Raw genomic sequence first — 13730 nt, 5'->3', positions numbered from 1 at the left:
GGCCAGAGAATCATAGTACGGTGCCAACAGAGCAATCTAAAAATATTTAGATCTTAATCTCAAAACTTAAAATTCTTCCTAGAAATTATTTGTAAATCATCCATCTAATAAGGGCTGAGTATCCAGAATATATAAAGAACTCATACAAATCAATAATAAAGAGATACCCCAATTAAAAAACGGCAAATAATTTGGAAAGACATACAAATGCCCCAAAAGCACATGAAAAGATGTTCAGCATCATTAGCCATCAAGAAAATACAAATCACAACCACCATAAGATGGCACCTCACACCCACTAAGGATGTCTATAATAAAAAAAGACTTGACAAAAACAAGTGTTGGTGAGGTTGTGGGGAAAATGAAACCTTCATACATGCTGGTGGGAGAGCAAAATGGGACGACCACTGTGGAAAACAGTGTGGCAGTTCCTCAAAAAGTTAAACACAGAGATACTGTATGACCCACAATTCCACTCCTAGATATATACCTAAGAGAAATGAAAATGTGTATCCACTCAAAAACCTGTATAGGAATGTCCATGGAAGCATTAGTTAAAACCATAGCCAAAAAGGGAAAACAACCTAAACGTCAATCAACTACGAGACAGATAAATAAAACTGGTATTATCCACACAACAGACTATTTATTCAGTCATATAAAGGAATGAAACGCTGATAATGCTCCAACATGGATGAACCTTGGTAATGTTATGCTAAGTGAAAGAAGGCAGACAAAAGGTCACAAGTTATTCTATGTGGAGAATATGCAAATTCATAGACAGAAAAAAGAGAATGTAGAAATAGGGAGTAACTACTTAATGGGATGGGTTTCTTTTTGGGTAATAAAAATGTTCCGGAAATAGACAGTGGTGATGGTTGCGCAACAATGAAAGTATACTAAGTCACTAAACTGTACAATCTAAAGGGGTAGATTTTAGTATGTGAATTATAACTCAAAATAAGAGTTCGTCAAGTACTACATTCAAAGTTTCACGCAGTTGCTGCAAGATGGTGCCACTTTAGTTGGAAAGCAAGGACATCATCTATCCTTGCTCAGGATTATGCTTATTTTTGAACTATGTTATTTTAAATTAATTGTGTGAGAATTTGAACTTGTATAACATTTATCTGACCCTTTTAAGCGCAACATTCACATCTTCACCCTCAAAATAAAACAGCTAGGCGGGCCCAGTGGCTCAGGTGGTTGGAGCTCCGTGCTCCTAACTCCGAAGGCTGCCGGTTCGATTCCCACATGGGCCAGTGGGCTCTCAACCACAAGGTTGCCGGTTCAACTCCTCGAGTCCCGCAAGGGATGGTGGGCTCCGCCCCCTGCAACTAAGATTGAACACGGAACCTTGAGCTGAGCTGCCGCTGAGCTCCTGGATGGCTCAGTTGGTTGGAGCGCGTCCTCTCAACCACAAGGTTGCCAGTTCAATTCCTCAAGTCCCGCAAGGGATGGTGGGCTCCGCCCCCTGCAACTAAGATTGAACACGGCACCTTGAGCTGAGCTGCCGCTGAGCTCCTGGATAGCTCAGTTGGTTGGAGCACGTCCTCTCAACCTCAAGGTTGCCGGTTCGACTCCCGCAAGGGATGGTGGGCTGCGCCCCCTGCAACTAACAATGGCAACTGGACCTGGAGCTGAGCTGCGCCCTCTACAACTAAGATTGAAAGGACAACAACTTGACTTGGAAAAAGTCCTGGAAGTACACACTGTTCCCCAATAAAAGTCCTGTTCTGCTTCCCCAATAAAATCTTTAAAAAAATAAAAAATAAAAAAATAAAACAGATAGTTAAGGAACACGATACTGACCAACAAGGCTGAGTCCAAAACTAATGTTCACCAAACACACAAATAAACTTGGCATTTACACGAGGTGTAGAATAAAAGTTCAGGTACCCATATTTTAATTTGAAGGGAGGAAAATATCAACTAGAATTTCACTGCCAAGCTTAAGGGGATACCTTTACAAATGAAGATCTGCTTTATTATTTGCTTGTTCACTTTCTGACATTTCCCAAAGTCACTGTTACCGACTTCACACATGGTCACATACAAGAGCACCACCTGCCAGTTCTCATTTCTCATCACTCCCCAGTCTGTCCCCTACATAAAAGGCCACATGTACCCCACTTCCCTCATACATATCGAGCTCACACCTGCTCTCCTCTGCTTTAGCACCTCATGTTCTTCAACCAGGAACACCATTTCCCATCTTCACCACATAGTTAACTCTCGCCCACTTCCTAGTCTCAATTTGATTGGCGCTGCTCCGAGAAAACATCCCTGGATTCGGTACAGCTGGTGCCTTGGTCACTATTAGACCACTCACATATGCATGCCAACTTCATTTACCTGCCTCACAACAGAGCTGGGAGCTGTGTGGGCAGCTGAGGTCATGTGGCTTTGGATTCCACCGCCCAGCACAGAGCAGATATCTTGAGTTTTGTTTAAATAGGAAGAAGACTATTTTTCAAATTAAAATTTAAAATTTCAGGACTCCAGCTTCAATGTGAATACACACCGTGTTTCCCCAAAAATAAGATCTAGCCGGACCATCAGTTCTAATGTGTCTTTTGGAGCAAAAAGTAATATAAGACCCGGTCTCATAATTATAATACAACATAATACCGGGTCTTATGTTACTTTTTGCTCCGAAAGACACATTAGAGCTGGGTCTAATGGTCCGGCTGGGTCTTATTTTTGGGGAAACACAGTAGAAGCACTGGAAAGGCCAGGCCAAGAGACCCAAGGTTTTGCCACAAACCAACCGTGTCAGCCACAAACAAACTCTTATCGATTTCAGCATTTTGTTGATTGCAAGATGTTGTGAGGCAATCCAGGTGATCAATATGGCCCCCTTTCTGTTACAGTGGTCTATATTTTTCCTACCATTTATTTAGACTGACTGCATCACAGATTACTGAAATGATCAGATCTCGATCAATATTCAGCTGTTCAAGCCATACGGAATACACAAACTGCTCCGCTGCACTCAGACTCACCAGTCATCTGGTTTGACAGCATCAGGATCTGGTATTTTTGGTCTTTCATCCCAATCTTCGGGCTTCCGGTCTTCTGGGTCTTCAATTTCACGTGCAGGATTTACGGGAGGAGTCATGTCGTTTAGTAGATTTCCACTGTTCACAAGAGATTGGTCCACTAATATTTCAAAGCTATTATCTGGATTCAAGACTGAAAAACAATTAAATGCAATTTTAAAGAGTTAACTAACCACTTTTTCCAAGCTCTCCTTACCACAACACCAGTTACCACAAAACAAAAGATCATTTTTCTAACAGAAGCGGAAGGAAGCACAGAGTAAAGACCTCAGGCAACAGAATCAGAACAGGGTCTTGGGGCCTTAGGCCAGTTAATCCTCTTTTCCTTACCTGTAAATTCTACAAGCTCAGATCTTTAGGAATTAAAACAGATGAGATAAAATTTAAAACACTAAGACTTCATTTAAGGACATAAAAAACATCCCAAAACCCAAAGGTACATAAACTAATGTAATACTGGCCTGACACAAATGGTTACACACCAGTCAACAGGCAAATAAATTTATAGTTATAATCATCCCAGTAGAAAAGGTCCATTTCCTCATTTTTTGAGTTGCCACCAAAATTTCAAATCACACAAACCTTTTTATTTATTAAACCACATGTCTACCTATGGTTGTACTTTTGGAGTCCAATGGAGAATGAAAAAACGCAATTTTAAATCCATAAAGGCATTTGAAGTGTGACTTAGGCTAAAGTCTGGATCCCACACCTAAATGTCTCATTGGCAACTGACTGGGTCACAGCACTTCTAAATACCGTGTTTCCCTGAAAACAAGACCTCGCCAATCAGCTCTAATGCGTCTTTTGGAGCAAAAATTAATATAAGACCTGGTATGATATCATATCATATCATATATCATATCGTATAAGACCCGGTCCTATATTATAGTAAAATAAAAACGGGTTTTATATTAATTTTTGCGCCAAAAGACGCATTAGAGCTGATTGTCCAGCTAGGTCTTATTTTCGGGGAAACACGGTACTACAGAAGACAACGGAATACTATGCCATCGTTCTCAATGGTGATGAAGGTAGCAGTGTTATCAATATGTATTCTCACACTTGTAAAGTTAAGAGAGCAAGTGAAATATAGGATGTTTAACTTTCAATAAAAAATTACACGTGTTTATACATGTACACATGTTTATTCACAAATGGCTAAACACATATCACAATGTTAGTATTTCAGATAATTCTGAATGTCTTCTGTATGTTTATTTCTATCCTCTGAATTTGTATATTGAATATGTATTACTTTGTTATATAAAGAAAAAAGGTTATTGTATTCTTTAAGAGGCATGTCTCTATATGATCTCAAACCAGCAGAAAAAGCTTCATTAAAATAAATCCATTTCAATGTCCAAAGGATTAGACTCAACTGTCCAGGTATTGGAGCATCCAAGCAAAGTTCAACTAAAAGGTAATTTGAAAATACTGCATATATTTCTACTGTATGTCCTGTGACTTAACATTTTATCAACAAGAAAATAAAGTGCAGAAACGAGGGCATCAGCGAAGAAGCTCTTTATGGAACGTAAAATTGCTTCAAACCCCAATTCTCAATTGAAACTGGAAGAGAAACGTCTTTTCATGCTGAGAAATGAAGCTCATTTCACCACTAAGATACTAAATCAATAGAGACTCTGATTTGTAGGCTTGAGTCTTCTCCAGGAGTGCAACCCAAGCGAATGATAAGCCCGTAGGGCCATAAACCCCAAATTAAAGGTTTTCCTTACTTAATGTATACAGATGTGTTTTCTTATCAGTAAAATAGGTCTTCAGATCTGCATCTGGCCTCTTAGCGTGCTTTTCTTCATATACGCCTGTTTTAGGGTTTTTGTGGCGGAAGATGAAGTGCAATTTATAGTCCTCTCCACATTTATCTGGACCAAACATGATCGTGTAAGGGGTCTTGTCATGGAACTGGTCCTTCAGAAATAAAAATGGATTATTTTAAGTAAATCAAAGTGTTCAAATAACTTTTCAAAAATGTGTTATGTCCTTTTATAAAATCCCAAATAAATTAGTATCACATTACAGGGAAAGCTGGTTTGTTTATGAGGTTCATCTAAATACCAGTGAAAAGGAATAACCAGCAATTACTAGGAAATTTTACATGAGAAAAATAATGCATATATATCTAGATAGTTACTGCTTCTCTCATAAAACAAAGAAATACATTTGCTACAACTAATAATTACACAGAACAGAAACCAGGGATAAGACAGAATAGCTCTGAAATTCACATTTCAAATTAAAAGCACAGAAAATGTCAAAGTCAATATTCCCTACCATCTAAAATATTTCAACAGCAGAAGAGGCCTTTATTTTCACAGGTCTTACAAAATTTTCTTTCCGTTTCTCTAAGAGTCTTAAAAGGTAATTGTGGATGGCCACATAAAGAAATAGGAAGTACCCACCAGGTTGAGTTCTGGGGTTTTGGAAAGCAGTTTCACATACGCACCACCACATTCTATTCCATTTTGGAAATTAACCTCATACCTAATTTCAGAGAGAAAAGCAAAAAACCATATGGCACTTTGAAAGATCAAACTTCTTAATGCTTTCCCCTTTCCCCATCTTGGTCACAGGTTTAATCAAAGGTCGTATGTTTATCCTCAGGAAAGATTCCATATTCTGTTACTTTTGAATGGCTTCCCAACCCCCTCCCCCTACACACACAAAATAAGTAAAATAAAATGAAAGCTTAATGCAGATTTCCAGCAAGTATTTTTTGCAAAGTCCAGAAGTTCATTTGCTATCAAGAGGAAGACTATCCAGTTTCTTTCAAAGTAATTTATTGGGTAGAAAAAAGTATTAGATTACGGGATGCTTAAATACACTCAAAAATCCATACTGTAACACATAATAATTCTCATAGTTTGATAATGTCTTCTGAGATCACCCTTCCTAGAAAGCGTCTATCGAAGATGTGCTTCACTTACTGAACAATGAGAGGCTTGGTATCAAACAGGAAGGGCTTGTTCAGTTTAGCGGAGATGGCATGATGCTTGGCCCGAGACATCAGTACAAGTCCTTTATCACCTGGTAGCTTTGTGTCCTTCATTTCATCCACCTCCCATTTTCCTACAAAATACACACAAAAGGTCCACTCCTGAACTATCCCTTGAAGGATGTTTAAATGGTAACAAACAAAACTCCAAGTTGTGCAAGCATATCATACTGGCATATTTTAACATATTCCATGTACCTATGGGAGCTGGCCTAGTAATATTAAACACACATGTATTTGACAAATATTAGGACATGGTTTTTAAAAACCTGTAGCATATTTATTTTACTAATGCCTAGAAAAGACCTTCCACTTCCAACATACAACAGCACAGGTGATAAATTACGTGTCTGTTTTATGGCATAAGAGAGAGAGGTCTAACCCTACAAAACATAATAGAACACATAAAGACAGAAAAACTTCTAAGGAAAATGTATATATACTCCTTTTAAACTAGTCTTAAGAGATACCATGGAAACACTTCAAACCTCGAAGTATTATTGTATTTAAATCAAATTTAAATCTCACCGTCATATTTGGCAATTTCATCATCAGTGTCATCTTTCTTAGCTTTGGATAAAACCCACCTGTAATTAAGACAAACCCCAACATTAAGATCAAAATGATAGTTTTGTAGTACATTGCTGTAAATACTAGCAATGTAAATACTAATAAAAGCAATTAAATACTATTTAGGAAAAACTATTATTTTCCTTAAAAAAAAAATACTAAAAAAATAAAGAAAATAAAATTAAAAAATAAATACTAAAAAAAAGGAAATACTATTCAGCTCTTCCTTGCCTACTTAACCACTCTACTTTCAACTTTTAAGTCTGCCATATAAGTAGCGATATTGTACTCAATTCACAAACCTGTAAGAAGTACCAAACCCACGAAAAAATTCCACTATTTTTTGAGGCTCAAGAGAAAAAAATTTTTCTCGAACAAAATGTACGGTGAAGAAGAGGGAGAATGGAAGCGAGAACCACCTGTTTAAAAGATGACTTTCCCAAACAGGCATCAACACTGGGGATATAAAAATTAGACATTTCACTATAGAAGATGCTATACTAAAAGAAGTCTAGTATTCCATCTCATTTACATGATGTTTGCCTCTAAGTTTTTTTCCCCTAAGAGACACTTACCCCGACAGAGTTCCTCTGTCAAAGGAATCAGCAAAATACACTTCCCCTGTTGGAATGGGAGCTTTGTAGGTGACCTGTGTTAAATGTAAAAATGAATTGAGAATTGATATTTTCAACAACATTCCTTTCTTAGTAGGATTTATTCTCTTGGTTTGCTTCCCATTATCACAAACTTTCATAGCTGGTCCTTGAATTCAATCCATATAATTTATCTTTGGCAAGATGTAACAAAGGCTGCCAGAGAGATCAGTAAGTATTTTAGCAGATTTGCTCTCCCTCTGAAAAGGATGCAAATGTATCTTCACCCTCTGATTCTCTCAAGAAGTAAGGCAAATAGATTCAAAGACCATGTCAAACCTTGGGAGATGGAGGAGAGCTGGTCTCTGCTTTCGGTTTCGAGTCTTCTACCTCTTCAATGACATCATCAAGGTCATCCTCAATATCAATCACATCGTCGTCATGTCCCTCGTGAGCCTGAATGACAGCACTTCCAAGGACCAAGAACATACACAGCAACCACTTCCATTCCATGATCTACATAGAAAAAGAGTAAAGAAAGTCAAATGTATCACCTCCTTTTAAAAACTGTGTGAAGACCACGAACCCCTCTCATTTAAAATTAAGGCTTTCAAATTAGAGCTGAAAGGAATTTTACTGGGAATATTTCATTTCACAGATAAAGAAAGTAAGCCCAGAGAGATTCAGGCATTTTCCTAAAATAAGTTAGTCAAAAGATTCAATTTCAAGAAAATTTCAAAAGAAAACTCAAACATAAACAATTGTCCTCACACAGAATATGTTAGCTACACAGATCTAGAATGTTCAAATACAATTTCAAACTAACCTCTTGCATTTGTAAAAAGCCTGACAATGGGCAAAAGCCCCTTTCACGTATTAATTCATACTGAGCACTGATTAAAACATTACAATGAAATGATAAGAGACACTAACTAGCCTCACATTACTTAATACAGATACCGCTGCTGTTATGCAAAGATCAAGTGTAGATATAGTTTTAAATGAGTGTTTTAAGACTCAACAACAAAAAATATTAAACCAAGGACCAGCTACTTTTCTCTCTTATTTTCTAAACACGTAAGTGCCTTTAGTATTGTTGTTAGACTGTCATGGGGGTCCTCTTTCCAAGGACCACCGAAACTGAGCCACCTGGATGCACAAAATAACATGGTAGGATGTAGTACAGAATTCCAAATCTGTATGACGGAAAGAGTTCTGGAACTGGAGGTGACAGGTACACACTAATGTGAGTGTACTTAACGCCACTGAACTGTACACTTAGATGGCAAATCATATGATACGTGTGTTCACCACAATTTTAAAAAAGAGCTTAATTTTTTTGGTCTCTTGTTTACAATGGAGGCCTTTGCTTCTCAGGCAAAAACAAAGAAAAACAGAAAAAACTGAAGTCGGAGCTCCTTTATCAACTTCAATGGCGCCAATTCACAACCATGGCTGCCATCTGACCAACTAAGTGTATAGGAAAAGTGTAAATAGTTATTCTAATGCTGAATTCAATGCCTAACTCCTTGTAAACTCTAACCCTTTAAAGCGAGTAACTCGGCACACAGAACTAGACTTCCGTGTATCATTTGGTGTATCTCGCATCTTAGGACTGTGTTCACAAAAATGGAAGAAGGTCAAGTTCGCTAGATTCCTAAATGTTTAGAATTCAATAAAACAAAAGTGTTAAATAAAAACAACCTTTCTGGGAACTGGTATTTTTTAGAAAAAACTCTCTATGTCAACTGAGCACTCTCTATGCTATGGTTTCTTACATGTGTGCAAAATACCAGCAATCTTTTATTCACTGGAAAGATTCCTATTGTCTGCCGTCAAAATAATATACTTGACGTAGCAATACGGCTTTGTTTATTTACAACTACAAGAGGTTCTCTAAAGCCACACAGGCTGATTCAACACTTTTATCTAAATCAACTCTACACAACTCCCAAGTTCTCTCTCTCACAGAAACCATGCTGTAAATGGTGGTTGGATTCCCAGGGATCAGCTACAAACTAAATTAGCCCAAAACTAGCTAAAACAACATATGGTTACAACTTTTTAAAAGTGAAATAAAATGTGGTCAAACCAGCAGTAATTAAGTAAAGCACAAAACCACAGGATTAATTAGGACCAAGTATTGGTGCTGGAAGACTTGCACAAGGAAAAGCTAGTCAGGGAGATGGTCCAGTCAGCTATACTTACCTTTAAAAAGGACAGGACTGATTGTTTTTTCAATAATTTTTAATTTGTTGATATACTGGTGTCGTGGACTGAATCGCGTTGCCCTAATTCATATGTTGAAGCCCTAACTCCCAATGTGACTATACAGTAGTACCTCGGTTTTCGAACGTCTCTGGCGATGAACAGTTCAGTTTACGAACACCGTAAATTTTATGGATCAATGGTATCATTAGATAGTAAAATTCATGCTAAATTTGCAGTTTTAGGGGTTGATTTAAAATCTGGAACAGATTAATCCATTTTGCATTACTTTCTACGGGGAAACCATGCCTCGGTTTTCGAACATTTCAGAACTCGGGCTTCCGGAATGGATTACGTTCGAAAACCAAGGTACCACTGTATTTGGAGGTACAACCTTCAAGTAATTAAGTTCAAAGAGATCCTAAGGGTGGGACCCTACTCCAGGAGAACTGGTGTCCACATAAGAGTGCTTGTGAAGAGGAAAGTCCGGTCAGGACACAGAGATGGCAGCTCTCTGCTAGGCAAAGACAAAGCATTCACCAGAAAAGGACCCTGCTGACACCTTGATCTTGGACTTCAGCCCCCAGATCTGTGAGCAAATAAGTCTCTAGTGTTTAAATCTCTATTGTTAAGTCTGATATTCTGTTACAGGAGCCAGAGCAGACTAATACAACTGTCCTTAGGTTTTTAAGTATAATGCTGTAAGACAGGCAGCAGCGTCACCTGGGGGCTTGTTAAAGCAGGCTGCTGGGCCTTACCCCGAGCCGGTCTGGGCTGGGCCCAAGGCCCAGATTCCACCTCCTGACAAGTTCCAGGGGATGCTGAGGCTGCTGGCTCAGAAACACACTTTGAGAACTAGTGATTGAGGTTTATGAACAGTCCTTTTGCACTTTGTGTTCCAGTTTATAAAGCACTTTCACACACTGCTTCATGTAAGACTCCCATAAGGTATTCCTCTCATTTTGTTTTTTACACATTAAGAACTAAGAGGTAGTGAAATTTGAATAACCTACTGATTATCACAACTAATAAGTGAGTCAAAGACTCCAAATCCTGTATTTCTATTACTAGACCCAATGTCACTATGTAGCTGAATAATGAGGGGTGTGACAGAGACAGAGGACAGGAAGACCAGTCAGGCAGAGCTGGAATAGGGGTTGTTCATGGGAGGTTTAGAGAGGGAGGGTGTGACTGCGCAGCACCAAGGAACCTGGGAGCGAGGACGCATCCCCACGGGGGGAAGCAGAATGACCCCAGTCGAAAGGAAAAGTTTAAAGGTCGCAGCGGCTACAGGCCAGTCAGAAACAGGCAGAAGGCCCCAGCAAACCAGAAGTACACTTCTCTCCCACCACCATTTCCCCTTGTCACGCGGGGTGTCAGGTGGGGTCTCTGGTCCCGCTCCCCACATAAGAACGCAGGATATGGCTAGGCCAAAAAGGAACACCCACGGAGCCATAGGTAGGGGAGTCACACCCCTGTAGTCTCACTGGCGGCTGGGTTGGAGACACAGGAAACAGGAGACACACAATCCGCAACCCTCACCCCGCCGCTTGCTGGCTCAGCCACCATCTTCTTGCTAGCCCCCATTTACTGCTAGCGTAGCCACGGCAGTTATATTAGTGGCCAATGGCTCACTGGTTACAGCTGACGGCCAACTAGCCACAGCTGACAGCCATCCAGTCACAGTTGATGGCCATTTACTACCTGAGCCAGCACCTTTGTATGTGAGGCCGAGAGCCTGGAAACTGCTTTCTGGGGCTTTGTCCCCAGAGTTTGTCTGAGTTGCAGACCTACTCTTTTAGGTAAGAGAAGTAAGCACACAGCTACTCACCCATTACTTTCACATTATTCAGAGGGTTGTTAAAGCTATGAGGAACCACTATTGCCAAACCATGACAAATTGGTTCTCACAGCTGCACACTTACAAGCCTCAGTCACTGCTGGCTTTACCTATGATGTTGTAACAACTGTAATTTGCCAATACTCCCAAGAAAATGCGACAATAAACAGGTCTAGTTCCAAGAGCCACTATTAAGACATCTTAAATGTTCCAAGTGTTGTTAGAGACCTGTCCACACTTACAATTGAAGACTGTATTTTAAGGTGATCTTAATTTAATACTCTGCTTCGCTACTGAAAATCTGACATTATCAAGAAACAAAATCTTCCCTCATTTCAGTACTACCCATACTCCTTATATCAAATGGAGTCCTTTTAAAAGGTACATATTTTTACATATTTAATATAAATTAAAAATTAATATAAACACATACCTACTGGGTAGGTATATATAAAAAGGATACTGCAGTATTATGCTCACTAGAAGAATACACAGGAGAACATTTAAGCTGATTTGGGTTTGACAATGAGTTTTTAACACATCAAAAGCAAGATACATGGGGGGCGGGGGAATCAGTAAGTTGGACTTTATTAAAATTTAAAACCTCAACTCTGAAAAACATGTAAGAGAATCAAAACACAAATCAGACCCAGAGAAAAAATTTGCAAAATGCCTATCTGATAAAATACGTATCTGATCAAATACGTATCTGATCAGACTGATTTCCAAAATATACAAAACTCAAACTCAACAAGAAAAACCACCCAATTAAAAAATGGACAAAAGATTTGAACAGACACCTTATCAAAGACGATGTTCAGATGGGAAATAAGCATATTAAAAGAAGCCCCACGTCATTTGCCATTACATAATTGCAAATTAAAATGAGATAATACCATACATCTATTAGTATGGCTAAGATTAAAAAAAAAAAGCTGGGGGGCTGGCCCGGTGGCTCAGGCGGTTAGAGCTCCTTGCTCCTAACTCCAAAGGCTGCCGGTTTGATTCCCACATGGGCCAGTGGGCTCTCAACCACAAGGTTGCTGGTTCAACTCCTTGAGTCCCGCAAGGGATGGTGGGCTCCGCCCCCTGCAACTAAGATTGAACATGGCACCTTGAGCTGAGCTGCCTCCCCGATGGCTCAGTTGGTTGGAGTGCGTCCTTTCAACCACAAGGTTGCCATTTCAACTCCCACAAGGGATGGTGTCCTGCAAGGGATGGTGTCCCTGCAACGAGAAAACTGCACCCTCCACGACTGGGACTGACAGGACAACAACTTGAAGCTGAACAGCACACTCCACAACTAAGATTGAAAGGACAACAACTTGACTTGAAAAAAAAGGCCTGGAAGTACACACTGTTCCCCAATAAAGTCCTGTTCCCCTTCCCCAATAAAATCTTTACAAAAAAAAAAAAAAAAAAAAAAGCTGGCAAGGATGTGAAGCAACAGAAACTCACTGCTGGTGAAAATGCACAATGGTGCAGCCACACTTTGTAAGATAGTTGGGTAATTTCTTACTAAGCTAAACACAGTCTTACCATAATATCCAGCAATTGTGCTCCTAGATACTTGCCCAACTGATCTGAAACCTTACAAATGCACAAAAACCTGCACTCAAAATGTTTATAGCAGCTTTATCCATAATCACACCAAACTTGAAGAAACCAAAACGTTCCTCAGTAGGTGAATGAACAAACAAACTAAGACACCCACACAATGGAATACTGGTTCAGCAATTAAAAAGAAATGAGCTATCAGGCCACAAAAAGACTTAGATGAATCTTAAACGCATACTGGTAAGTGAAAGAACCCAGTCTGAAAAGGCAACATGCTATATAATTCCAATTACATGGCATTCTGAAAAAAGCCAAACTCTACATATAGTAAAAGGATCAGTGGTTGCCAGAGGATCGGGCAGGGGTCAGGTTGATAAGCACAGTGAAACTAATCTGTATGATGCTATAATTATGGATACATGACACTATGCATTTGTCAAAATCCATAAAACTTTACAGCATAAAGAGCGACTCTTAATGTATGAAAAAATTTAAAAATCATCTAGGTTGAGTGATCCAAGGATAGTATGCACGATGTGAGAAAACAATCGAACTGTATTACAGATATATGAAACTTCACTTAAGATGAAGGGAAAAGATGCTAAGCAAAGTCACTTTGGAGGTGAGTACTATCTGTAAAACCAGACCATACGAAAGCACTTTTCTTAGCTGACAGTTGTTTCACGTGAGTGTGCAGGTTAACAATCCCGATGCTGATACACAGTATATTGGAATGGAACGATTAAGTAAAGAAATGGTGGAAGCCATTTTCATGTTGGATGTGGGAATTTACAGATAAGCAAGGGAAAGAGGCCAGGGTAATCCACACGGTAATGGGCAAGAGCTGGAGACAGAATGAAATCATGTTTTGCTTAATACAGAGA

The 13730-nt window shown here is 39.2% G+C and overlaps 1 protein-coding gene across 1 annotated transcript in view; it reads right to left on the bottom strand.

Moving 5' to 3' along the window:
* The window catches only part of CANX (calnexin), a 31154-nt gene that overhangs the window by 8840 nt on the left and 8584 nt on the right, over nucleotides 1–13730 (bottom strand). Inside the window, exons 2-8 of the mRNA XM_081035925.1 lie at nucleotides 7581–7757; nucleotides 7224–7297; nucleotides 6607–6665; nucleotides 6011–6152; nucleotides 5486–5567; nucleotides 4802–4994; nucleotides 3006–3195 (exon numbers count right to left, since the gene is read on the bottom strand). Coding sequence (XP_080892051.1) covers nucleotides 3006–3195; nucleotides 4802–4994; nucleotides 5486–5567; nucleotides 6011–6152; nucleotides 6607–6665; nucleotides 7224–7297; nucleotides 7581–7754 — 914 coding nt within the window. The 5' untranslated portion in view covers nucleotides 7755–7757. The remainder of the gene's footprint in view (nucleotides 1–3005; nucleotides 3196–4801; nucleotides 4995–5485; nucleotides 5568–6010; nucleotides 6153–6606; nucleotides 6666–7223; nucleotides 7298–7580; nucleotides 7758–13730) is intronic.

Source organism: Rhinolophus hipposideros, assembly GCF_964194185.1.
Source record: "Rhinolophus hipposideros genome assembly, chromosome: 23".
NCBI lineage: Eukaryota > Metazoa > Chordata > Mammalia > Chiroptera > Rhinolophidae > Rhinolophus > Rhinolophus hipposideros.
This window is presented reverse-complemented; position numbering and strand designations above follow the sequence as displayed.